Source organism: Bactrocera oleae, chromosome 6 (genome assembly GCF_042242935.1).
Source record: "Bactrocera oleae isolate idBacOlea1 chromosome 6, idBacOlea1, whole genome shotgun sequence".
NCBI classification, from domain to species: domain Eukaryota; kingdom Metazoa; phylum Arthropoda; class Insecta; order Diptera; family Tephritidae; genus Bactrocera; species Bactrocera oleae.
The window spans coordinates 16,736,769-16,762,347 of NC_091540.1; the positions used below are offsets into that span (position 1 = coordinate 16,736,769).

The 25,579-nt window shown below is 34.2% G+C and overlaps 6 protein-coding genes across 10 annotated transcripts; 4 read left to right on the plus strand and 2 right to left on the minus strand.

The window, feature by feature from the left end:
• Positions 1–1,407: 1,407 nt before the first annotated feature.
• Positions 1,408–12,776, minus strand: Su(z)12 (Polycomb protein Su(z)12). 3 transcript variants are annotated; one of them, XM_014235465.3, is made up of 7 exons: positions 12,208–12,768; positions 12,100–12,146; positions 11,754–12,038; positions 11,497–11,680; positions 10,027–10,945; positions 8,948–9,969; positions 1,408–3,872 (listed from the first exon to the last, which is right to left on the minus strand). In XM_014235465.3, exons 1-7 carry the CDS (start codon positions 12,431–12,433, stop codon positions 3,448–3,450), a joined length of 3,108 nt encoding a protein of 1,035 aa, XP_014090940.2. In that variant the 5' UTR covers positions 12,434–12,768; the 3' UTR covers positions 1,408–3,447. The 3 variants fall into 3 exon arrangements, with proteins under 3 accessions (XP_014090940.2, XP_014090938.2, XP_014090941.2); XM_014235463.3 differs by lacking the exon at positions 1,408–3,872 and adding an exon at positions 4,196–7,355 and having other exon boundaries at positions 12,208–12,776; XM_014235466.3 differs by lacking the exons at positions 1,408–3,872; positions 12,100–12,146 and adding an exon at positions 4,196–7,355 and having other exon boundaries at positions 12,208–12,776.
• A 267-nt stretch (positions 12,777–13,043) lies between these two features.
• Positions 13,044–13,852, plus strand: Pfdn6 (prefoldin 6). The gene is made up of 2 exons (XM_014235467.3): positions 13,044–13,232; positions 13,354–13,852. The coding sequence occupies exons 1-2, from the start codon at positions 13,160–13,162 to the stop codon at positions 13,656–13,658; spliced, it is 378 nt and encodes a 125-aa protein (XP_014090942.1). The 5' UTR covers positions 13,044–13,159; the 3' UTR covers positions 13,659–13,852.
• A 1,133-nt stretch (positions 13,853–14,985) lies between these two features.
• On the plus strand, positions 14,986–16,941 carry Grasp65 (Golgi reassembly-stacking protein 2). Its single transcript, XM_014235482.3, has one exon. It carries the CDS (start codon positions 15,175–15,177, stop codon positions 16,654–16,656), a length of 1,482 nt encoding a protein of 493 aa, XP_014090957.2. The 5' UTR covers positions 14,986–15,174; the 3' UTR covers positions 16,657–16,941.
• Positions 16,942–17,144: 203 nt separating this feature from the next.
• Positions 17,145–19,071, plus strand: Zmynd10 (zinc finger MYND-type containing 10). Its single transcript, XM_014235483.3, has 6 exons — positions 17,145–17,450; positions 17,505–17,752; positions 17,823–18,088; positions 18,147–18,298; positions 18,357–18,799; positions 18,854–19,071. Exons 1-6 carry the CDS (start codon positions 17,250–17,252, stop codon positions 18,906–18,908), a joined length of 1,365 nt encoding a protein of 454 aa, XP_014090958.2. The 5' UTR covers positions 17,145–17,249; the 3' UTR covers positions 18,909–19,071.
• Positions 18,977–19,985, minus strand: RpS12 (ribosomal protein S12). Its single transcript, XM_014235484.3, has 4 exons — positions 19,921–19,985; positions 19,775–19,817; positions 19,447–19,581; positions 18,977–19,381 (listed from the first exon to the last, which is right to left on the minus strand). Exons 2-4 carry the CDS (start codon positions 19,789–19,791, stop codon positions 19,114–19,116), a joined length of 420 nt encoding a protein of 139 aa, XP_014090959.1. The 5' UTR covers positions 19,792–19,817; positions 19,921–19,985; the 3' UTR covers positions 18,977–19,113.
• Positions 19,986–22,043: 2,058 nt separating this feature from the next.
• Positions 22,044–24,686, plus strand: Adk2 (Adenosine kinase 2). Of its 3 annotated transcripts, none has more exons than XM_014235412.3 (5): positions 22,264–22,418; positions 22,482–22,566; positions 23,238–23,721; positions 23,788–23,958; positions 24,015–24,686. In XM_014235412.3, the coding sequence occupies exons 2-5, from the start codon at positions 22,550–22,552 to the stop codon at positions 24,378–24,380; spliced, it is 1,038 nt and encodes a 345-aa protein (XP_014090887.1). In that variant the 5' UTR covers positions 22,264–22,418; positions 22,482–22,549; the 3' UTR covers positions 24,381–24,686. The 3 variants fall into 3 exon arrangements, with proteins under 3 accessions (XP_036216422.1, XP_014090887.1, XP_014090889.1); XM_014235414.3 differs by having other exon boundaries at positions 22,289–22,415; XM_036360529.2 differs by lacking the exons at positions 22,264–22,418; positions 22,482–22,566 and adding an exon at positions 22,044–22,106 and having other exon boundaries at positions 23,224–23,721.
• The last annotated feature ends 893 nt before the right edge of the window (positions 24,687–25,579 follow it).

The window sequence follows — 25,579 nt, forward strand, 5'->3', positions numbered from 1 at the left end:
CCAGAAATTATTCCTGCAAACGATTATGCAAGAAAACAGTATTTGCAGAAGGTAAATATGAGAAAGAACAAACTAATGGAATTATTAAGCCCTCCGCAAAAGCGGACTGCGTGACACATGCGTCATTACACCTTCTGCTGTTATTTCTTGCATATATTTAAAATAAAAAGAGTTGTGCCATTTTATTTACAAAGTTTCCAGGAGAACCTCAAGACCTCTTTAATCATTTTTAAATTTTTTAATACATTTCAATGACTATATATATTGTATAACCTAGAAGAAAACTTTATGCTAATGATGATTATTTGAGAATCTAATCCAACGTTGCCGAACAAATGTTGGGTTAATTTTGGTGGAAACGGTGAGAGTATCATCAAAATAGAAAACAATATTACAAATGTTGTTTGGTCCAAGATGTGTGAAGATATTTAAATTTGGAAAACTCCTTGAGAAGGTGTGATGATTTCACTGCATATTGTTGTTGTAGCGGTAGAAAACATTCCTCAATAATTTTAAAGCATGCTATCGACCTTGGGCGTAAAAAATCGAGATGAACTCCATGATTTTACATCTTTTGTTTCCAGAGATTTCGTAGTCTAAATTTGTGTGCTTATGGATAGATAGACTGCAGCATTGCAAATATGTTTGCTTGCCAATTGTTTGTTGATCTAGCTTAATGCCCATCTGCCCAGTAGCGAAAAACAAGAGGTAAGAAATACACGGAGGCGTTATCTACACAAGAAGATGATCATCAGTCTTATGTTTCCCGATACATAAGAATGTTATGTTAACCACAACATAATATTGATAAGAGAGACGAGAAGAGTTCGCTCAATTAACTTCGACCAAAAAGTTATTGACGATAAATATTGTGTTTAGCTTTTATGTGTATATCTTTATTTAATGTAACTGGCGTGAAGATTTGATTCACCTAAAACTTTATTGAAAGAAAAGCTTTATCAATAGGTTTGTTTCTGAAGTGCTAGTAGCTGCTAGATATCAGAAAGAAGAATACAAAAATTTAAAACTTACTCTCACAAAGAGCGAAATAGCCGAAAAGTGAAGAAACGGGAAACTAGAAAAAATTATATTAAATTGTATTTTTCATAATCATATCATTTCAACGCTTGAAACTGAATCAATAGAATGTGAATTGTCACAACGCAAGCCTATCACTTAGCAGAACTTTCGCTAGCAGAAACTAACAGCTCTGTTTACTTCTTACGCTCGTGTACTCATGTGCTCACTTATGCTAGTTTTTTGGCTTAGAAACACTTTTCCCGCAGCTAGTAATATATTATATATATAGCTGTTCAGAAACAAACCCAATCTCACTGTTCGAATATGAGATTTTGCGTATTCCTACCCAGATGGCATCAAGTAAATATGTTAAGAAATATCACAAAATGAATTTTAAATTTATAGTATATTTCAATATTAAAAAATATCTGCATTTATTACTACAACGTTGTTTAAATACACTTATTTTTTTATTTATCGCTTATTTACTTATTGCTTAATTCTCTTATATAATTATATATCTCTGTGTATTTCCGTACGCGCATTGTTATGCCACACTCTGTTGCACTTTATTATTACATTTATAACTGGCTGTTTTTAAATGCCATAGAATATGCGTACAAATATATAATGGCAGAATTTTTTTCTACAAACTATCGGGGACTTTTCTGTACTAAGTGAAGCCTCTTTAACGCACCGAGTCTTATGCAGATCAAACTTTTCAAATGCTTGAAGTATTCAGTGGTACTTTGTTCGTATTGTTGTAGTACCAAATAACATTTTTAAATCGTTAATAAGATTTTAGTCGAGTCGAGTCGAAACCCGCATACATGCTATTTACATAGACCGTGCTATTGCGAAACTCAATGAATCGTGAGTTTATTTTATTATTTAACAGTTGATTATGAAGTGAATGAATACAAAAAAACACTATTTTAAGTTTTTTATTCTTTTTACATATGTATGAATCAATTTAGTTGGTGTTTACACCACTATTAGAATATTGAGCAAGCTCCTTCTCCCATCAAGGATGCGTACATAACTCGCTGTAATTTTATAAATACTTTTACCTACAAGTTTTAAACCGACTCCGAACAACTAATTGATTTTAGCTGAAACATTTTGCTAGCCCAACGCTTGCCGAGGTGCACTCGCTATTAGAAAACCACTTTAAATCTTAATCGGAACTGGGAACGAACCCATATTCCACTGCAACTTCAATTCAGGTCCTAGATAGCGAGTGATCAGCTCAGGCCACTACATTACCATAGCCGCCAGGACTTGTTACTTAAAAAGTTAAATGCTTTTTGTGAAGAATTATATGCGTAAAAAAATATTTTAAACACTGTAATAATTGTAAATTACGCAAAGACTCCACCGGTTTCTTCTCAATTATTCATGGTTTATACAGTAATATAACGCAAGTGCAGTGCGGCTCCTTTTATATTATTTAACTATTTTGCTTTCGCTTACAAATCCATACATAAATGCTGTGTATTTTTTATTTAATACATATTTACTTATACTAATGCATATGTATGTAATTTACAAGTTCTAGACCTTCAATTGATTAGCCGATTACCTGAAACAGCCTTTAGATGCTAAGAAAAATATTGAATTTCTAAATTTTCTTTATATATATGTATGTATTTCGCATTTTTATGTATGTATGTATATAAGTTTAATTTGTAGGCATGTTTGTATTATATGCTCATATTTTTAGTTGAATTACAATTATGCATGCATTAATCTACGAATATGTAATGTAGTCGAATATCGTTATTCAACGTAAATATGTTTAAAAAAATATACATTACCCATCACTTGGCCTTGTGTACATACCCGCTATATAATTTGGTTATATTTCTCTAGTGTTATTTAAACATACTCTTAAATATATATTTATTGGCGCTATGCTACATTTGTAATCAGTGCGGTTTGTTGAGAGCATAAAACCGTGAATTACAAATTATTGAATGTCAATTCGAAAACTGTAATAATTGAATATGAATATGTATGTATATAAAAATCAGTGAAATAATAATTATAAAAATATACCAAACAACTTCGCATGTAAAGGTGATTTCAAAAGTGTAAAAAGTCAGTTTTTTTTAATATGTAAAAGTATAAAAGAAGAGGATCATACAATATGTAGTTATAGACAGTCAAATAAGTAAATATGTGGTATACTCAACTACTTAATGCTAAAGCGGTTTACAAATATTAATATTCATTTTAAGTATGTTCAGATTAAATAAAATAAAATCAATATTTAAAAATTATAAAAACTTAACATAAACGTAACGAGCAATATTTTAAACACACCGTTCAACGTCGCTGACGTTGCTGTTATTATTCCATTTGTGAAAAAGGACACACACACACCACTATCCCTTTGCATTTGGCTATCGCTTTTGTTTTTGCTGTTTAACGTTTATCCACTTTCGTCAATGGCACTGATAGGCGTGTACGCAATGAATGGTGTGTAGCATTGGCAGGTGTTGTTGTTGTTATTGCTATAGTAGTGCTACTTGCATTTTTGGCAGAGGACTTTGGCAGTGTTACTTCGGCGGCATTATTGTTGTTATTATGATTGGTATTGGTAGTGCCAGCTATGGATTGACGTCTAGTGACCAAACGTTTCGGCAGTGTCGTTGTCAAACTATTGGCTGTCGTAGTACCGGTGGCGTTCGTTTGCTTACCGCTGCTATTGCTGGTAGTGTGGACACCTTCAGCTGATTGACGCTGTGCAGCTGTACGGGTGGTCGTACCGCCAGCCCCACTACCACCACCGCTGCCGCTGCTGTGGCCTTCGGAGTTACGGCTGCGTTTGCTGGCGGGTTGTGATGCATCTGAATTTTGTTTTGTTGGTTTTTTTGTTTTTTTGCAAGAAAGTGAAGTTTGTACATAAAGTGGGGTATGATGTGAGAAGAAAGTCAGAAAAAAAAAGATTGCAAGCGGTTAGCCGAATTCAATAATTAAATAATATATTTGCTATACATAATTTCCAACGCTTACAATATATACCCAAAATAAGTAGTATTTCTATATAATACATATGTACATATATAGTTGATCTGAATTTTGAAAAGTTAGTAATTTTTTGCGCTTTCTTTAAGAAATAAATACAAAATACCTTTCCTTCGATTATAAATAAATATAAATACTAAAAGTGTTATTTACCTAAAAATGCAATTTATTATTATATATATTGCTTTCTTAAGACTGATAGTTGTCAACTTTTCGTTTTAAAAGTATGTAGATACGAATAAAAATATAGATATTAATAGACCAAAAACTAAGTATTAAACGAAAACCTGATGTGTTATCTTCAAAACTTACTTTCATGGAGGTTGTTTTATTCAAAAATCATAACAAATCTGTGAATGGCTTTGTTGTAGTTTTGTAGCAGCACTGAGTAATATTGCACAATACTTTAGTAAAGCCATACTGAAAAATGGAACGTAAACTATTGGTATTCTAAAAGATTTTGAAAGTCATGAAACAATGCCCATACTTCTGAACTCCCCTAGCCACCATAATTTAATTATTATTATTTACAATGAAGCCGCATTTGGTATTTGGTCAAATAATACACATTTCCTAAAACAAAAAAATTAATTTGAGGTGCATAATGAGTTACTTTCAAAAGCTAAACATCCCTCCAGTAATCGAAAAAAATAAATAGTCTGGAAAAATTTAAGTGTTTTTAATTTTTGATGTTAGTCGAAAATTTTGTACCAAAACCCAGATCATCCCTAGTGGCAAATGCCACTAATAGTGAGTTTACATACTAGAGGCAGAAAACCGAATACCATAAAGTCTTCCCAGAAGTTGTAAAGACAAAGCAAACTCTTAGTTTCGAAGTGCTGTATACATCGTATAATGTACAAGCGGGCACCTAGTATAAAATTTTGAAAAAATAGTTTTTCTTTATTTCTGACATATTTCGATAGATCTTTAAAAATACCAAACTAAAATTTTAAATGAATATTTCAAAAAATTTTGGAGTTACAGGCTTCTAAAGTGTAACCGCTCAGTTCAATCAGCTCTATCAGTTTATTTCTAAACGCGTTTTTCTCGAAACAGCATTTTTCGAATTTGCTAGAATGATTAATCGAAGTTAAAAGATCCGATCAGTACTCAATTTGAAAGGCCATTTTATTGAGAAGTTTTAATTTTTATCAATCGTAGATCATTATATGGACAATATCTACTAAAGAGATTTCTGTAGGTTTCATCCAGGCAGAAGGCCAAAATCACTGTAGCATTGGAAGACCCGTTTTTAGCGCCATCCGAGATCGCGTGTAACTCGAAAAATATAATATAAAAATTAAAATAATATTTTTTCTTCAAAAAATTTACTGTGTATTTTTAAAATTCCCAAAAATCGCATTTTTTTAGGCTGTCACATTAGGTGTACCCCTTTAAATCCCCGGTAGCTATTTATTCACCATTCACAGATAAATTAAGAAAACAAAAACATATGAATGTGAAAAACTTAAATGCTGCCAAGGCAGGATAGTGAGCTTACTTAAAAGTCTCTTAAACTTAAGGCCATTAGATCATTTTATATTTATGCAGTTTGATTTAACCTTTAAATTATTCGGCAGTACACTTGTATGTGGATATTAGTGCAGTATAAGTTTAGGATTCCCTAAATATTATTGGGAGAATAATATATATATAATCAATGAAGTCTGTCTGAGCCTTAATGAATCAGCACAGTAAAAAATCTATTTTTTTACTATCAAAGACAAAATTACATTACTCGGCCGAACTACAAATTAATAAGAATTCGCTTTACTACCGCAGCTGAAACACTCTTTTAGGCCAGTCTAGGATTAAAAATAAAAAATAAAAAATAAAAATTTTTGAGCTTAAAGAGCACTTTCGGATCCGAAACACATTATTATATCGTAGAATTGCCATGCAAACAGAACGATCAAAATCAAGTTCTTGTATGGAAAACTTTTTGGCATGCATTATTGTTCAAGGCAAGGCTGCAGTCTTCAAACAAAGGTAGAAAGTCAGAATATAGCATATAGCTGCCATACAAACTGAACGGTCAAAATCAAGATAAAGATAAAGATCTTTATATATCCTTATATGCGCCTGTGAAGGGTATTACAGCTTCGGTGCAGTCGAAGTTAACAATTTTTATTGTTTTATTTTGTTTCAGTTAGCAGAGTTTCTAAAATTACTGCGTTTACGAAAATTTGCTCAGTAGCCGCTATTTTTTACCAAAACGTTAATATAAACATTTTTAAATGAGAGTCGATTTCTTTTTCTTTACTCCCAGAATAGATTGTAAAAGTTTTGGCTTTTTTTAGCGCTCTAAACTGCCCTAATCCATTTAACAAAACACATTTTGCATTTTAGATTTATATACTGTATACTGTTATCATAAGTTTGTCTATTGCTTTGTAGGCTCTAGGTATAGATATCAAAACGAAAGTGTATATAAAGTGTCTCTTGAAAAGATAGTAGCCTCTGAGTTGCCAAGCTCAAGCCAAAATCTTCAGTATAGGATCTCTAATTGCAAAAAGCATACATACAAACAATTAACACTGCACTTTTTACAATAGAAATAGATCTGAACAAATCCGAGTCCATATTGGCCTGAAAGTATGCAACAAACATTTAAACATATTTTTCAATGCATTTAGCAAATTTGCTCAAGTTTAACCGCCGTATACATCGCACTAACTTAAAATACTAGTAAACATATATGTTAGCATTTGCTAAATCTAATTCTAAATTTCCACTAGACATTTTATGCTAAAACAATACCAATTGCACTTATATGCTTTATGTAAGTACTGCTTCACTACTTTAGTGAGATTTGAGTGTAGGTGTATAGCAACTTAGTTATATTTAAATAGTTAATGCATTGTCCAATACATTTTCCATTAGAGCATTATCCGCTTCAGTAGTTGTGGCTACTGTAGCGTCTGAGGTTATAGTGGACGCGGTTGTCACATCAGCACGCAGTTCGGCATCAAGGTCATCGTCAATATCATTACCAGCATCAACATCAACATCAATATCAACACCGACATCAACAGCACGAACATCACGTTCAGCACTTAAGTGACTTGCATCGTCAGCAACCTCATCATCATTATCATCATCACCAATATCATCATCATGATCATCATTAACAGGTATTTGTGTCAATTCACTTTGTAAGATAGTTTGCGGTATGTTGCTAACAGTAGCACCATTACAGACATCACTAGCATTATAACTTGCTTCCAACGCTTCACTATTACTATCAGCGCCAACACATCCACATTCACCGCCATCGCCGCCTCCTTCCACATCTTCAATAACTGCAAACATTGTATAAGGGAGAGAGAGAAAGAGAAAAAAGACCAAAAGAAAACAAAAGAAAGAAACCCGCACGATTTCGTTTTAAAAAAATTTTGATAATTTAGTTATTTAATTTTTTGTTTATTTTCATTTAAGGCAGCAGCGCTAAGTGGTGAGTGGCGAATGTTGTATGGACTTACGTATGTGGCATGGTTTGAAGTGGTGATTGACCGATAGAAAATGAGCGTAATGTGATCTGTTGTTTTATTTATTTTATATTATGAGTTAGTGTCATAATATAAACGGTAATATCAAAATCAGAACTTATGATTAAACACAATAGCAGAACAAGTGACCACCAGCAAAACAGGTTATAGAAAATTGAAAGTAAAATATTTAAAATAGCATAAATACATATGTATACATACATCCATATATGACTGCAAATAATATATAATATTATATATATTTTGTTTTATGAAGATCTATCTTCTATATTGATGAAGGTGAGAATGTGAATGGAAAATTTAAAGTTTTTAAAATGCTGCGAACGTATGATAACCGTTTAGATACTTGAAATAGAAGTGATGTTTGATTAACGTATAAACTCGATGCGAATGACGTGTTATGATGCGATGTAACCATAATGAGTTTGCATATTTATGATAATAAATGTTAATTAGAAGTAATAATTAATGCATATTTATATAATAATAAAATAGTTTAAAAAAAATATACGTATAACAAAAAGATGCGCAACACTACTTTTCTTTCAGCATATCTTCAATATAGTCACATGAAAATAATGCAATACGTGTTTAAAATATTATATTAATATTTTTATATAAATCTATCGTCAATCTATAATAACTAAAAAAACAATACAGAAAATAACGTTAACTTTGGTAGCATCGAAGCTACAATACCCTTCACATATAAAAAAAAATTTTTTATACATTCTATTTCTTTGGGTTAGTTTGTATTGCAGCTATATGCTGTAGTGGTCCGATTTACAAAATTTGTTTGAAGATTGTAGCGTTGCCTAAGACAAAAATCGATGACAAATTTCATGAAGATATGGTATCATAGATAAAGTTTTCCATAAAAGAACTTCATTTTCATCGTTCAGTTTGTATGGCAGCTATATGCTATACCATAGTGATCCGATTCGGCAGTTCCATGTGATGTGTGCAAAATTTCAGATCGAAATCTTAAAAACTGAGGGACTAGTTCGCTTATATGCAGATAGACGGACAGACAGACGGACATGGCAAAATCAACTCAGCCCCTCATGCTGATTGTTTATATACATATGTATATATTTTATTGGGCCTCTGACGAATTTTTCTAAGTATTACAAACTTTCTGGCAAACTTAATAAACCCTATTCAGGGATAAAAATTGCAATTATATAGTTTCATTGTCCAAATATAACACAAGTTACTAGTTTTTCCTATAAATTAAAATAGTTGCTCGACTACATTGTGATAACTAGCTAGCAATATCAAAAATCCTATGCGCACTTTTTTGTTGTATTTTAAATACAATTAAATATCGCAATTTATGCACATATGTATGTTTGCACAAAAAAAAATTTGATCTTAAAACTCACCTTTAACCGACAATCGTCTTTTACTCGTTTGGGCACGCGATTCGGCATTTGTGGCACTATTTGTTAGTACGCCACCACCACGCTGTGGACGCTCTGTATTTTGGGGCGCATCTTTTCGCTCATTATTTACATCGCGCTCATTTGTGGTTGACGTCACTGTCGTTGACGCTGTGCTACTTCGCCTACTACTGCTGCTAACCTCACCACGCCGCTCACGTCTATCGCTTGACACCTTAGTACTGCCACTATTTGCACTGGTATTGACGGGAGGCTCTTGATCGTCAACCGCTTGAGATGCAGTCTTTTTAGCAACACCTTTGCTACCGCCACCATTTATCAATTTATCGGATGTGTTGTTGCCGCTACCGTTTAGACAGTTTTGTAGATGCAGACTGGCACGTTTAACAGCTGTAGCTGAACGCTTTGTTGGTGGTTGCATTGGTTTATTTTCTGAACTTTTACTGACGCTGCTTGAACCACAGACATCATCACCAGCTGTGCCTAACACTTCAGAAATATTCGTGGGTTTCGGAGCTTGCTTTTGTGGTGATTTAAGCTTCTGCTCATCTTGTTTATATATGCCCACATCAAGCCAATATTTCAATTGTGCTTCACGTTGTTTGGACATCAACTCTTGACCCTCGGGATATTTACTTAACATACCCTGTAGCTTCTGTACAGTTTTATAAACAGTCTCCGGTGAAACAAGCCCATAATCAAATAGTGAACACATATGTAAGATGAAATTTCGATAAAGATTTTTACGTATAATCTCATAGCCATTCGAGTCTAAGAACATTTCGCAGGCTAGTGGTAATTGACAGTCGCCAACATAACCATGCTTCATTACATGTAAATTCCAAAGTTTCATCAACTCTTTTTCGCCCTCATTTACATCAGAGAATTCATCAATCATTTGTATAGTTTTCTGCCGTAACCATAGCGGGTCACTTTCACCCTCTGAATCGATATCAAGCTCCTTGGGATGTACAGGCAAACAGGTCTCCGTGTGGTGGTATAGTCTATTAAAAAAGTAATTAATTATAAATATTATAATACAAAAATTTAAGATAACCCACCTATTATGACCTGTAATGTAAGGACGCTGATTGCTTAAATCGTCCTCATCCAACACTAGAAACTCGTCCAGACAGGTTTTCTGTCTACGCGGACGGCAGACTAATAAATTTGTCACAGTTGTACGACGCACTGGGCCACACGTACGCGCAAAGGAACAACCTGACGGACCAGCCAAATCATATGGGGAACCCGCATACGAACCATCATAAGAATCGTTTATGGTCACGTCAATACGTGCGCCATTTCCTGCCGGTTGATATGTGAAATTGAAGCGCGCATGGCACAATTTCAAATGTTTAAGCAACGCATACAAACGCAAGCAATCCAGACCACACCATGGACATATTACCTCCTGTGTGTACTCCGTCTGTTGTCGTGTATTGTTGCTATATAAAAAATTATAAACTATTTGTATTTTTTCCACTTTTGCGCATACGGACACAATACCACTTTTGCCATTATTGCCGCCGTTGGTTTTAACACAATTATTATTATGATTTACATGCGCCCCTATATTTGTATTTTGATTGACATTGCCATTCAATGGAATTTCGACGCCATTTGTTATGCTTTGCATTTTATCATTTGCCTCACTTTTTATACCAGCAAAGTCGCCGTAAAGGTTAAGATCCTTTGCATCAATATTGCCAGGCACTTCATTGGTCGACCAGGTTAGACGAAACTTAAGCGTGGGAAATTGATTGAAAACGTCGAATTTCAACGACAGTGGAATGTAATTGTCTGGCAATGTCTCCCATGTTCGTTTTTTTGGAGAGAAAGATTTAATGCTCATCGAATTGAGCTCCTGCATCGCCGCTTCGTAATCACCCTCAGGTATAAAGCATATATTCTTCTCAAATACTATCAACTCGCAGCCATAGATTTTCGTACTCATTTTTCCGCGTTTGCAAGGTGTTTCTGAATTGAATTGATTTAATGTTTTTAGTATAAAATTGCATATAGCGTAAAATTATAATAAGTAAATTATTTGTATACCCTGAACAAGATATGTTAAGTTTGCCACGAAAACCCTATAAAATATATATATAAAAATGATCTGCATGACAAACTGAGCCTATTTAGCCCTTTCCGTCTGCATGTCTGTCTGTCTGATTGGACCATTATAGCACATAGCTGTCATACAAACTGAGCGAACAATATTCAATATTTGTATGGAAAACTTTTTTATATGACGAGATATGCTGGTATTTGGCATGGATTATTGCCCAAGGCAACGGTTCAATTTCCAAAGAAAATATTCAGATCGAACTACTATAGCATTTAACTGTCATATAAACAGACCGATCAAAATCATTATTGTATGGAAACTTTTGTATTTTTGAAGAGCATTATATTTTCGGTGCAACCTAACAAACGTTTTTTCTTGTTTAAATTACAAGATATTCAAAAATTAATGATAACAATTTTTTTTCAAGTAAAATATTAATAGATCTGCTTTATTCACTTACCGCCATTCTCACTGTTTTCATCAATTGTCTTGCTATCACATTTTGGTAAGACTTTAATACGAAACAATAGTTTATATATCGTATGTTGATCGCCCAGAGGACGCATTGATTGTACCGGAATGCTGATAGTTGAGAAGGGACTAATATCATCATCTGGATTGTAAACAACATCTGAACTGTAACTCTAGATTAAAATGTAGACATTGAAATTCATTAAATAAGGAAATATATTGCTACCATTTAAAAACCAAAATTACCATAATTTCCTGAAAGTCTGAGGTGCTATCTTTTCGCTTGTTTTTTGTTATCTTGTAAAGAGTAGCTTCGACACTAACTGACTCTCCCGCATTCCACCATTGATCGCTGCAACTACTTTTATCAAACAACCCATTGTAAATGATGTTCAAATATTTATTTGAGTCTATCTCTGTTTTTTGTGTTATTTGCTGCAATATTGAATTAACTTTGAATGTTGCGCGTTTTTTATTGTTTCGCGACATGCGGTCCTTCATATAACTAAGTGTTCGATTTAAAAATATAGGCTAAAATAAAAAAAAAATGTTATCGACGCAAACAATGAACGACAATATAATTATTACATACACTGGTGCCATGACGATTGCGTAAAAACCTATATATCTGGGTAGGTTCTAAACAGAAATTGTATGTTTTAATTTAGTGCATTTTTTTATTTGCTGATAGTTAACTTACTTTCAAAAGCTTGTAGAAAAAGTTCCTGCTCTTGCTGATGCCCATTGAGCTTCGCATTATCAACGCTTGTAGTTGCAGTACTTGCTGTGACTGCAGATGCAGCAGCAGCTGTTGCCGAAGATACTCCACCCCCATTACCAGAGTTAACACTTCCGTTAGCACCATTACTTAGAGAAGCCGGCGCTGCTAATGCATTATCTTTTTCGCGTTTTTTCGCCGGAGCCATTATTTGTTTATTGAAATATTTACCGAATAACCACCACCGCCTTTTGTAATATGAGCACGGCGTGTTGAATCACAATTTGTTAATTTTCTGCTGCTTCACTGTCTCGTCGTTTTCGACGCTACGCTTGTGGTAGCAGAACAAGCCAATACACACTTCCTCTTTTTGTTGCCCTTTATATATACACTTAGTTTCTTTTATTTAAAAGCATTAAGACTACAAATTTGTACTAATTTCCTGTGAAAATATAAAAGTTTTAATGTGCTAGAGTTTTTCACAGTTCCCTATTGTAAATGAAAAGGTATCGGCGCGAAATTTTCACACACAAGGCGTACAATCTCTTCCTCTTCATCAACTTTTATCTTCTTCGTTTTCACTTCCATTCACAGTGAATAAAGAAAACAAAACCCAATCCACATATGGATTAATCATATACATACGCATTTACAATATTGGCACAAAACCATATTAAAACCTTATTTAAACTATCATTCAAATCTGAATCAAAAAGTGAATTGAGTATTTGGTGTATTAGAGATATATTTTAACTGATATTTAAGATATTTGGCAATTCTGTAATTTGTTACCTGTCATTGAATTCGCTTTGTTTCTTTTCATATTAAAATTCGCCGCCCTATAAACTCGTGTGGTGCTAGAATTAAAAGTTCATCCACAACTGTTTTAAAAAATACAAATTTGAAAACGATATTTCTTAAATAGTTCTTAAAAATGGATAAAAATAGCGCGGCGTTGGTGAAGAAATTGCAATCAGAGCTAGAAGCTTATCAAAATCTGCAGAAAAGTAAGTTTTAGCCGGTTGAATCGAAGTGACACATTCGAAGCAACATATAAACATACGTATATAATTATACATTCTTATGTATTATTTTTTAAATAATAAAAAATCAATTTCTCTCTTTTAGCCTGTGTGAAGTTAGTGAAACAGCGTACACTTCTTGAATCTCAATTAAATGAGAACAAATGTGTGCTGGACGAATTAAATCTCCTTGGTCCCGATAATAAAGTGTACAAGTTGTATGGACCCGTTTTAGTGAAGCAGGATCTTGAAGAATCGCGACAAAATGTTGCCAAGCGCATAGAATATATTTCGAAAGAACTGAAAAGTTCAAACGATACATTGGAAAATATGGAAAAAGATATGACGAAACATCGGGAGACAGTACAAAAGTTGCAACAACAATATCAAGTAGCAGCGGCAATGAAATAAGAATAAATAATGGCCACCACTATTTGTAAAAACGACAATTTCATAGGATCTAAAAGAAATACATAACTCATCAAGATTAATGGTTGTCAGCATTTTGATCCGTAATTTAATTTAAGTATTTTATTAAACCTTATAAAAAGAAATAACTTGCGCTTGTTTTTGAAATATTGAAAATAATAAAAACATTACCCCAATATGATGTTTTTGTACAGAGATTTTCAGATGAATATTTGACGATAAACTGAGAATTTCGAAATTCTCATTGGTAGTAGTAATATAAACAATGGTCAATATTTTCATCCAAAGTTACAGTGAAACAACAATTACCTGCAAATAAGTTTGTTTATCTGTTTTGTACGGGTACACGTCATTTGCGAATGATTGTCAAAAATTTAGTGATACCAGTGGTACAAAAATGGTAAAAGGTGTTTTAATATTTTATTATTATTATCTGCCAGAAAACCTTTTTATTCTATTTTTTTTAACTTCAAATGTAATTAATATTTAAATTATAACTTTTTTATATTAACTTTTAACTGACTGGCGAGAATACTACTAAATGTAATTTATTAATCAATTTGAAGCATTTTAATTATTATCTAGTAATTCGTGTATTTTAATCATTTTACTTCACGGCACATTTTGAGGTTAATGTATAGTTTAGGTCCCCCAACTAAGGAGGCCGCAAATATGATTTCTTTTTAAATCGTCTTATTTTGACACGAATATTACAAATCCGCCAGTACGGAAAGGAGTTTGACGCGATTGAATTATGAACATCCCGGTTTTGGACCGACCAGGCAACCGAAGGCCGCCAATACAGAAAGGAGTTTGACGCGTTATTTTTTTAAAGCGCGGACGAAAGCAGCCAGTGCGGCGCAAAAGAAATGGTGACTGTTACATTTCTTCAGTATTATTTTTCCCATAAAAATGTTTGACTCTCTGAACTGGTAATTACAGCTAAGTGATCTGAATTCTGAAGAATTTTGCCGCTACAACAAGAACAACAACTAAGTGACTTGAAAAATATGTGCTAAGTGCGGTAAATATATTTGTAAATATATACCTAAATTTTTGAAAAAATTCACTTTCCGCTCACAGATTTATAAAATTCTCGTCAAAATAAGAAGATTTAAACAGAAAATTTCATTTCCCTCCTTAGTTGGGGGACCTAAAATATACATTTACCCATTTTGATTTTAAGTATTAGCCCTTTATAAAAATTTAAAAGTATTAAGTTATGAATTTAAACAATTCCCTTAATTAAATTTTGTTTACGATTTTCATTGTATGGCAAGGTTTAATTTTGACATATATGGGAAAATTTTAGAATTCTTTGCTTATTATTTGATTGTGCCACGCAAAGACTTCCCAATAGTGTTCATAAAGTTGGAAAATTTTACATATATCTATTTGGAACTATAAAAAATAAATAAAAGCTATATATCCCTTGGATTTTTTTAACACCGAGTAGTGAGAGAGCTTGAAGAAGTTACACACTTCTCCATCAAACAAAATGGGTTTAAGCCATAGTGTAGAGGTTCCGGGTGGTGGTACTGAGGGATATCATGTACTGAAGGTACAGGATAATTCTCCAGGTCAAAAGGCTGGATTAGAAGCTTTTTTCGATTTTATTGTAGCCATAGCTGGAACACGCCTAGATCAGGATAACGACATGCTAAAGGAATTATTGCGTCAAAATGTTGACAAACCTGTAAGATTAACGGTGTACTCAAGTAAAACACAAACAGTGCGCGAACTTACATTAACTCCAAGTAAAAATTGGGGCGGACAAGGTTTGTTAGGTGTCAGTATACGTTTTTGTTCATTTGAGGGCGCAAATGAAAACGTATGGCATATTCTCGAAGTACATCCCAATTCACCAGCTGAAATTGCTGGATTACGTGCATATTCGGATTACGTTATTGGTGCGGATGCTATACGACATGAAAATGACGATTTGTTTACTTTGATCGAATCACATGAGCAGCAACCTCTTAAAATGTACGTCTACAATATTGATGACGATGCATGTCGTGAGGTAACGATTAAACCAAATTCTAATTGGGGAGGTGAGGGAGCGCTAGGTTGTGGCATTGGTTACGGATATTTACATCGTATTCCAGTACAGGCAGTAGTCTCTGTCATCAAAGCACCTACTACAATTGAACCCGTAAACACACCAACAAATATGGCGACCACCATACCACCGATTTCAACAACCATAACACCAGTTATAGCACCTACGCTGCCTTATGTTCCTCCTTTAACAAACACATTTAAACAATCACAAACTAATGCGCCAACAGATGTTACAAAAGCAATTGATGGGTCTGACAACATTACAATTTCCACAGCAACAACAACTTTGCAACAGCCAAGTGTTTTTCAAACATATTTCAATCCAGATGCGATAGCTTCAGCAGCCAGTAGTGGTTTCGATACAATACATACCACCACCACAACCGATGCACAACATACTATTAACGAAGCTAACGCGTCCAATATCTCATCTACTATTGGCGCACAGTTCCCCGCTCCTGTTTCTGCTCCCAATTCACAAGCGGCACAATTCTACGTTTCTAATGTTCCTCCACCAGCGAGCTTGTTTATACCAGGATCCAGTGAACAAACAGCGTCGGCTGCTGTTGCAGCACCGCAGTTGCCGTATGCACAGGCCACATTGTCACCAAATGTACCAAACGTTTCCACTGCAACCGTACCAATGTATTCAATGGCAACTCAACAACAACAACAATATATGACTGCACCAATGGCATTATCATATCCAGCGGGCCAAACAGTAGCCACTTATCCACAAGTGCAACCAACAACAGGATTTTATCCCACACAGACGACACCTATGCCGCCTCAAATGTATGCCCAGCAGTCCGCACCAGAATCGAATGCAACCGTTAACGGCACACCCCAGGCAGCAAGTGTTCCAACAACAAGCGTGACACACATGCAAGCTATACAACAAACATTTGCTAATTAGTTAAACACAAGGAACCTTATGCAGATATATTAACTTTTACCTTCTTTAAACTAAACTTTTTGTGTTTTATATATGAATATATATGCTTTATTCTTTCGCATATTGTTTATAAAAGTCTACAACATTTACAGTCGATATATCAGAATGATTTAGTAAAATTATATTAAAGACGATTTATTAAATTTATATATGTGTAAATGGCAATGTGCAAAATAGATTCGAAATCTTGAAAAATATATTGATTGCTAAATAGAATGATTATGTATGTATCCAAACAATATGTAATAGTGTAGTTTTATTAGCAAATCGAAGCTCTGATGCGATAGTTGAATTTATTTAATTACATACACCCGACGTTTGGGAAAGAATTGTATGAAGTAGCAACGATTGCTCTGTTAAAAATAACTACGGTTTGGTGTTGTGATTCCATAACTATCATGGGAACCTAACCGCTGTAACATTTCATAATCACCTTAGCAACCTGGAGTAAATAATTATAATAAATTAAACGATCAAACAAACAAGGGAAAAATTCAAATTGTTGAAATTTACAATAGAAAACGTGACAACGGAACTGAGAACGTGTTTACATTATGGCTAATTTCGTTTTTCCCCAAGAAATTTCCCATTTTATTGAGAGCATACGTCCATTTCAATTGGTCGATATAGGTAGCTCAAAATGGTTGGATGTTCATGAGATGATTATAAAATTAAGTCAACAAGCAATTCTCGAAGCAAGCGAGCAACGTGAGGAAGAAGTGAAAGAGTTTCTAATTTCACATGACAAGTTGAAGGTTTGTGTTCCACTAATTACTTACAATACACAAGTTTTTGATTTATCATGGCAGATACTCATTCATGAAGCCTATAATGTTTTCTTGTGGAAGACACGTGTATTACCACACTTGATTGAGATCGATCCCAATCCTCAAGCGACTTTCCTAATATATACGGTACTTTTCCACGAAGGCGCTGTAATTTCCTTATTGGATACAGCCCTCTTTCATGTGAGTGCATGTGAAGCATTGCAGGACGCAGCTATTGATTTAGTTGACTATTGCGCACTGGCGGTGGCACAAGTGATAGGTCTAGTCAGGTATAAATATCACATAGTAGAGATGCTACTTATGAGTTTAATAAAATTGTTTTTGTTTTTCGTAAATTAGCATGGGCTATCATGAAAACCAATCGAAACTTGACGTTGACGAGGCCGTATTGTCAGAATTGGAGCGTCAGAAACGCGATCTCATTTATAAGATTGGCATGCGTTGCATATCGATTTTGTGCTACCTTGCAGAGCATGTGGATGCAATACCTTTAAGCGCCGCGCGTCGCATGGTAGTTACACATGATGTACCTTGGCTAATGGCAGATTTGCTACAGTTCCGACCATGGCAAAGACGCACCGATAAAGGCATCCAGCGATTTATCAGTATTATGCGTTTATTCTTATCAAACGAAATGTTAATGTAATAAAATAATCTTTATAGATGAAAAATGGATTACGGTTGAGTGCGCCGATATATCGAAGATATCCAAACAAGAGGCGCAGAGTTGGTTCTGCATGAGGCAATTACTATTTAACACATCCCTGATGACATCGTATGAATTAAACGAGGAACGCAGGAAGCATCTTTCAAAGGTGACACTTACTCTACGTACAATAATCTCGTTACATAAACGTGTAAATGTACTTTCAGTGTCAGGGTCTCCTTCAAGAAACTCTATTAGACCAAATTCCACCATTGGTTGAGCTAAAGCAGTACCTTTGCAATTTAAGTGTTTCTGGAAATCCTAGTGAAAACCAGAAACGTAAAACGAATTTAGTACTTGAAGAATTACCGGAAATACGAGAGAAGCTTATTGCTGAAGCAGAACGTATCGGTGGATTTCCCGTCGTGGCACAAAAGCAAGAAGAAATATTTCTGTGCACTGATAAAGATAAACTTTTTGAAATAGCTAACCGTTTGAACACTGCTTATAATACAGACTTGCTGGCTGAGATCGAAGAGAAAACTTCAGATATAGTACAAGCCAGTAGTAATGTTGATAATGAAAGCGTAACCGAGAGAAAATGTGGAAGGTGTGCCAGCAATGCTATGAAAAAATGCGCCAATTGTAAAAACATTTACTACTGTTCAAAGTAAGATTATTCGTTTTTATATAACCTTTATATATAATTCCACATTTTTTCCAGGAAATGTCAACAGGAGGACTGGCCACAGCACAAAAGGAATTGCATTAAAGTGTAGACACATCACTGCGCGTTTAACCAAAATTCATTTTTACTAAATCGTAATTCATTATGATAACTCCGCTATTTTTCACTTTGTTATATTTTTTATTTATAAAAGAACTTTTCTGCTCAAATAAACACGAAGACTTTTGTATTTCATGTTCATCTACTGTCACAAATCACTATTTGTTGTTGTTTAAAACTAGACACACACAGTGCGTTTAGCTATTTTGACGCAAATGCTCTTTCACAACATCCAAAGCAGGTGTCTCCTCACCGAAATCCTTAATAACCACAACAGCACAACCGCTGACCTTACGTGGTTTGCCTTCTTTGTCAATCTTGCACAGACCAGACCATTCACCCAATTTTTTGTGTGAATCCACACGAATAAGTGGGATTTGATGTTCGTGGCAAAGTGCGGTAACAAGTTTCTTGTACAGATCTTCATCCATTGAATCAGCAAGGATACACAAAACAGCTTGACGCCTGAAAATATAAACAAAATATATTAATTGCAAATTCCGAAAACAAAAAACACGCAAAAAACTCACTTGTCCAAAGCTTTGCAAGCTTGGTGAATACCATGCACCAAACCATCAGCGATGAGAGACTTCTTTAGCACCTCTTGTAAGGCGGTATTAATGTCCATTTTGTCTCCAATGACTGGAGCAGCGGAGGGCACATCACTATAACAATATTGATATTAATGAACACATCAAAACGTGTAAGAACATAATAAATATTTAGAAGCAGCATAGTTTGACAAAAAATTCCTATTAAGTGGTAATAATAAAACCATTGGCTAAACTATGCCTGTATTTTTTATTCTTGAACTATGGCATACTAAGACTTTAAATAAACAATCATTTCTTAACTTACACATCAACGTCAGCCATTTTTAACTAAATGTGTCGTCTCTGCACTGAAATAAGAGAACAAAATATGCTTTATAAGTATGATGCACTTCATTAAATTCAATACAATTTGGTATTTTCTTCGGCTAAAAAATTTCATTCCTTTCGTACCTTTTTGACAACCGGAAAGAAAGGATGCGTCAATTTTGCAACCAACTTCAACAATCCAAAGTGTCAAATTACACTTCAGTGGCGTTAATCCAGTAAGGGTTAATGGCAATAATGCCATATTGCGGAAAGCCAATGAATACGAAGGGAATTGTATTTTGTTATTATAGTGGCTTTATTAACATATCACATAAATTAAACAATAATAAAATATGGACATTTTTGTTGTTGTTGTTGTAGCAGCAGAGTTCTGTCGCGTTGAAAGTACTTGACTAGATTAAAATCCAGGTCCGTTCTGGTTACGTAGACCCGACTGTCGTGAGAACGGTAAATGCCGTTTTTACAATATATGGTTAACCGCTTAACCAGTACTTTATTGGCAACCGCACCCTGGACAGGGAACTAAGTAACTGGAACGCACCCGGATTTTTATATAGCCAAGGGCTGATAACTCGGCATCATTTCTCGAAATTACTTCAGGAATGTTTTCTGCTGCTACTCCAACAACAACAATAACCACTATGTCGGCAACATATTGAAAAATGGTTTTCTCAATATAATAACATTTAAATTGAGTTTTCCTGTCATTCCTTTTAATAAAATTTTAGCATATGTTTGTGCGGTTTGGCTGCTCGACAATTAGAGCGTGTTGTACACATCATTTGTTGTTGTTGTTGTCGTTGTAGCGGCAGAATTCTGCCGAGTTGACAGTCCTTGACCGGATAAAATCCGGGTCCGTTCCGATTACATATGTTGGGATGGTGGTCTCACTTTTTTGCAAGGAATTACCATAAACGTGGTAGAACAATATGCATAATACCTGCTTAATAGTTTCAAAGAAATACTTAAGTCGGGAATTCTCCAATCCGCCAGAATGCATTGAATACCCCTAAAATAGGCCAAATTTATGACAGGAAATTCCCAATCTTTCGGGAAGTATTGAAAACCCATAATTTTTTAACTCCATTTTTTTTTTATTATAAAACATTCATAAAATAATTACAATTCTTATTTTAAATAAAATGACATTCGAACTAAATTCTTTGCGGTTAAAAGAAATAAATATGAAAGCATCTTAATATTTTATATGTAAAAGTAATTCAATTTTTATTAGAATTCATTTATGTTATTCATTCAATACCGCTAAATGTTATAAAAAATTTATATTAAATATTTTTGAGTATCTTAATTTTCTCCTTATTCACAATTTTTCAAAGTGCTTCTATTATTCTATACATAAATATTTGGAAATTACATACAAAAACTAGATAACGAAATTCAAATTTCCTAACATATCGTATACATATGTATATTCTTTTGAAACCGACCGCTATTGCGGTGAAAAGGAATGCTGAATTGCGTAGCATTGAACTGTTACGAACAAGAACCAAATGCGTGCCACCCGAGCACGAGTGGCATGGTCCCTTCGTCTTTCCTCGTCGTCCCCTCGACCGCAATAAACCGGTTTGAGTTACAAAAGAGTCCGTGTGTGAAATGACACCTTGAAACCGAGCGCTGTTACAACAATTAAAGGAATTTCAAATCTTTCAAAAGTGTTATACGAGCGACACGGTCTCTACGTCTATCCTCGTCGTCCCTTCGCCAACGAAAACCGATTTGGCAAAAAAGTCCTCGCCTCAACATACACATACATGGCTCAAGCCGTTTACACAGTTTTACGTGCTCACAATGCAATGTTCTCCGCACGCATTCACAGTAATCAAACTATCTGTAGGTTAGCTAACCACAACTTGGTGAAACCGGTTCTGTCAGTTAAATAACTGGATGATAGCAGTTAATCTACTGACGGTTAAGTCATAATACTATTTGGTACGTAAACGGCCCTAAATATAATAAAAGGAAATTCACATCAAATCGAATCACAATATGCGGTGTGAATTTATAAAAGATCTATTTTTATAAATACAAATATTTGGATTTTATTTTTAAATATCGTATTTGCTGTAGAAACAACTATATTAAGAATAATATATTAATGGTTCCGATTTAATTATAAATTACTCTTTCGACCTTCCGAATGTCATCGTGTATCGTACATATTAGAACAAAATGAGACATTTGGTAACAGCTGATTGCAGGTCAATCTTGCCATCTGTTTTGCCATTTATCAGTCATTGATGGATTCCGTACGATTGTATTGTCGCCAATATTCCTATTGGAAAAGAAAGGTGTTTATATAAGTACAATTATTATATCAAGAAATGGGCCACTAAACAAATTTACGCAAAAAAACATTTATTATACGATATACGTAAATTGTATTTTAAATACATATAAAGTAGCCGTTTGACAGTTGGGCCTATTCCTACTGCACACAAGCAATATACCCCTGCGCATATGTTTATTTATTCATTTGTATGTGTACGAAGATTGTGTTGTATTTGCCACGATAGGCACCACAGAGGTATCAAGTGCCATGTGTTTTAAGCGGTTTCTTCTAATTACTTCTTGCTTCCATGGGTAAACGTGTAGTCAAGGTGGTCAGTATACTCGCAGTTCGCTTATCATTTTTCTAACTTGTGATTCAAATTTTGTGTTTAAAGATTAAACACTTTGGTTGTGATACTGCTAAAACTATACAAAAGGGTTGACATTTACAGCTATTTACATAATGAGCGAACAATTAAGGTATGTCCAATAAATATTGTAAAATGACTAGGTCTCATCATTATGCTGAAATATTACAATTTGCTTCCTATGGAAGGTTAAACATTTTCGATGCTGTTTTCGGTGCTATGTGCGAACTGATAAGTGTGATTCTCGTGATGCTATTGTGCTCATAAATATAAATAATTATATGTACACTTATGTATGTATATAATCTGCTTTGTTTAAAACTAAAGCTTACAATTTTAAATATTATCATATTTGTCTTCTGTTTTGACAATTTTGTGTATAATTGCCGTACCGCTTTATATGAGTTGGTTTAAAAGATGTTTGACCCGGATTTTGGTTTGACGTCATTAAGCTGATCACTGACTGATAATTAATCTTGTTTGTAATCGACCGGAAATTATCACACCAACTTACGTATGAGTACCACATCCGATAATACTTATGTAAATATATGTATGTGTGTGTAGCAACACCGCAAACCGGCATATGATATTCCTTTATGCAATGTTCCCATTGGGTTTTAAATATGTTCGAATTGACTTTTTGAGAACTTACTTTCTTACTTTTCAAATTTCGAAAATTTTTTATACTGCATTCGTACACACAAATGTAAATATTTGAGTGCTTTCTTTCATCAATGTTTTCATTTTGTTTTCTAATTATTTGAAGATTTCTTTCTCCAGGCAAGGAATTTTGGTCGGGTGCGGAAATCCATTGCTTGATATATCGGCAACTGTGGATGACAATTTTCTGAAAAAGTACGATTTAAAACCAAATGATGCGATTTTGGCTACCGAAAAGCATATGCCGCTTTACAAAGAGTTAGTGGAGAAGTATAATGCTGAATTTATTGCTGGCGGTTCCGTGCAGAATTCATTACGTGTATGTCAGTGGATGTTGCAGAAGCCTAATACAGCTGTATTTTTCGGTTGCATTGGCCATGATAGCTATGGCGATATTCTAGACGAGCGAGCACGTTCAAACGGCGTAGATGTACATTATCAACGCACCAATGACGCACCCACTGGTACTTGTGGTGTTCTTATTACTGGCACACATCGTTCGTTGTGTGCCAACTTGGCAGCGGCCAATCATTTTACCATAGACCATTTGCTTACACCCGAAAAACAGAAACTCATAGACAATGCCGAATATTTTTATATATCGGTAGGTGTATTGCCTTAATTCCGTTTATATTTATGCGCTGAAATTAATATTTAATAAATTTTGCAGGGTTTCTTCCTTACGGTTAGCCCGCCAAGCATTCAGCATATTGCCCAACATGCGCACACACATAATCGCACTTTTCTTATGAACTTGAGTGCACCATTTTTATCACAGTTATTCAAGGAACCATTAATGGCAGCATTACCTTATGTGGATATACTTTTTGGAAATGAATTGGTAACTACTGTTGTTGTATGAAATCAAAATTTTTGTTGATGGTTTTGTTTCTACAGGAAGCGGAAGCATTCGCAGCTGCTCAAGGTTGGGATGACAAGGAAATGAAGGAGATTGGAAAGAAAATGTTGGCTTTACCTAAGCAGAATTCCAATAGACCACGTATAGTGGTGTTGACACAAGGTCATTTACCTGTATTGCTTATACAAGAGAATTCCATTGAAGAATTTCCAGTAGAACGATTGGAGCCCAACGAAATTGTCGATACAAATGGTGCTGGTGACGCATTCGTTGGTGGTTTTTTGGCACAGTACATACAAAAGAAGCCACTGAGTGTTTGCATACGCTCAGGCATATGGGCAGCAAGACAAATTATCCAGCGTAGTGGCTGCACATTCGACGGCATACCTGATTTCAAAGAGTAATTAAACAGACTTACAAGAAATCAATAAAAAGGCGAATTTGTTTTTTATTAATTATATTCGCTCCGAAGCGCTTTGAAAACAACATTTTTTATACTACTTAAAAAGCCACAAACGAATTATTGTCTCTTTGATTAACTAACGCCTCTTACAAACGCTACCACCTAACAAGAACGAATTTAAATTGCAGCAAAGCAATAATGTAATTTGTATGGCAATATGCTTGATGGTGCACAAAAATTGATCGTTCTATTAAAAATTAGGAAAGTTAACTAATAAAAAATAAAAAAAAAGACAAAAAAAATTGTATATATGTATCTTGTTTTTGGGCTTTCCCTTGGATTATATCCTTATTTATGGTTTGTTATTACTAAAATGGGTGTACGGAAATAGTAACGTGTACTAAAATTGTTTTATAAAATAATGTAATACCTTCATTTTTAATCTATTAATTGCAAAACTAAAATTATTTAAAGACAATAAAGAACAATATTTTTATTTAATTTTAAAAATTATCAAAAAAGGTTAAAAAAAACAAAATTTTCAATTTCTTTGGAAAATACAATACAAGTTGAGTTTCGAGTATCGAGTTATTTATAAAAAATAATTTCGAAAATGCGATAAAAGTTTATCATAGAGCTATTTATACAGCTATAAATTATTGCATATGTATGTACTCGTACATACAGTGGGGAACAATATTGAGTATAGGTTTGCGTTCTTTTTTTATTTATTCTATATAATGTCCTATATATTAGCGAAAAATAATCCACCAAAAAGCTTATGGAAGAAAAGAGAAAAAACAGAATTCAAATCATACATATTGTTGGTATAGCAGATGGGCGTAATCGGACCATTGCCACGCCCACAAAAGGCCATTAATCGAAAAACAATAAATTGCCATAACTAAGTTCTGACTGACTAAGACTGTTATTTGGTATAACGAATCCCATTAGGGAGGGGCATCTGTAGTTTAAAGAAATTTTAAAAAGTGTGCGGGGTCGCGCCCTCTAATAGGTGTAATATGCATATCTTCTATACCGCTAAAGCTATAATAACCAATAAAAATTATCTAAAGGCAAATATTTTTAGCTAATATCAGAATTTTCGAACATCTGGTATTATTATTTATATATGAAATTGCTTCAAAATAAGTTCTCGAGTATACCTGAGCAATGTTACAATTAATGGAATCAGCCCCT

Coding starts and splice junctions, on each gene's coding strand:
- Pfdn6 (XM_014235467.3), top strand. CDS start 13,160: ATGGATAAAAATAGCGCGGCGTTGGTGAAGAAATTGCAATCAGAGCTA. Junction 13,233..13,353: donor TTATCAAAATCTGCAGAAAA/GTAAGTTTTAGC, acceptor TCTCTCTTTTAG/CCTGTGTGAAGTTAGTGAAA.
- RpS12 (XM_014235484.3), bottom strand. Junction 19,382..19,446: donor GCTTGCAAAGCTTTGGACAA/GTGAGTTTTTTG, acceptor TTATATTTTCAG/GCGTCAAGCTGTTTTGTGTA.
- Zmynd10 (XM_014235483.3), top strand. CDS start 17,250: ATGGCTAATTTCGTTTTTCCCCAAGAAATTTCCCATTTTATTGAGAGC. Junction 17,451..17,504: donor TTTCACATGACAAGTTGAAG/GTTTGTGTTCCA, acceptor TTATCATGGCAG/ATACTCATTCATGAAGCCTA. Junction 18,089..18,146: donor AGGCATCCAGCGATTTATCA/GTATTATGCGTT, acceptor TAATCTTTATAG/ATGAAAAATGGATTACGGTT.
- Grasp65 (XM_014235482.3), top strand. CDS start 15,175: ATGGGTTTAAGCCATAGTGTAGAGGTTCCGGGTGGTGGTACTGAGGGA.
- Adk2 (XM_036360529.2), top strand. CDS start 22,056: ATGGATTCCGTACGATTGTATTGTCGCCAATATTCCTATTGGAAAAGA. Junction 22,107..23,223: donor ATTCCTATTGGAAAAGAAAG/GTGTTTATATAA, acceptor AATTATTTGAAG/ATTTCTTTCTCCAGGCAAGG. Junction 23,959..24,014: donor TACTTTTTGGAAATGAATTG/GTAACTACTGTT, acceptor TTGTTTCTACAG/GAAGCGGAAGCATTCGCAGC.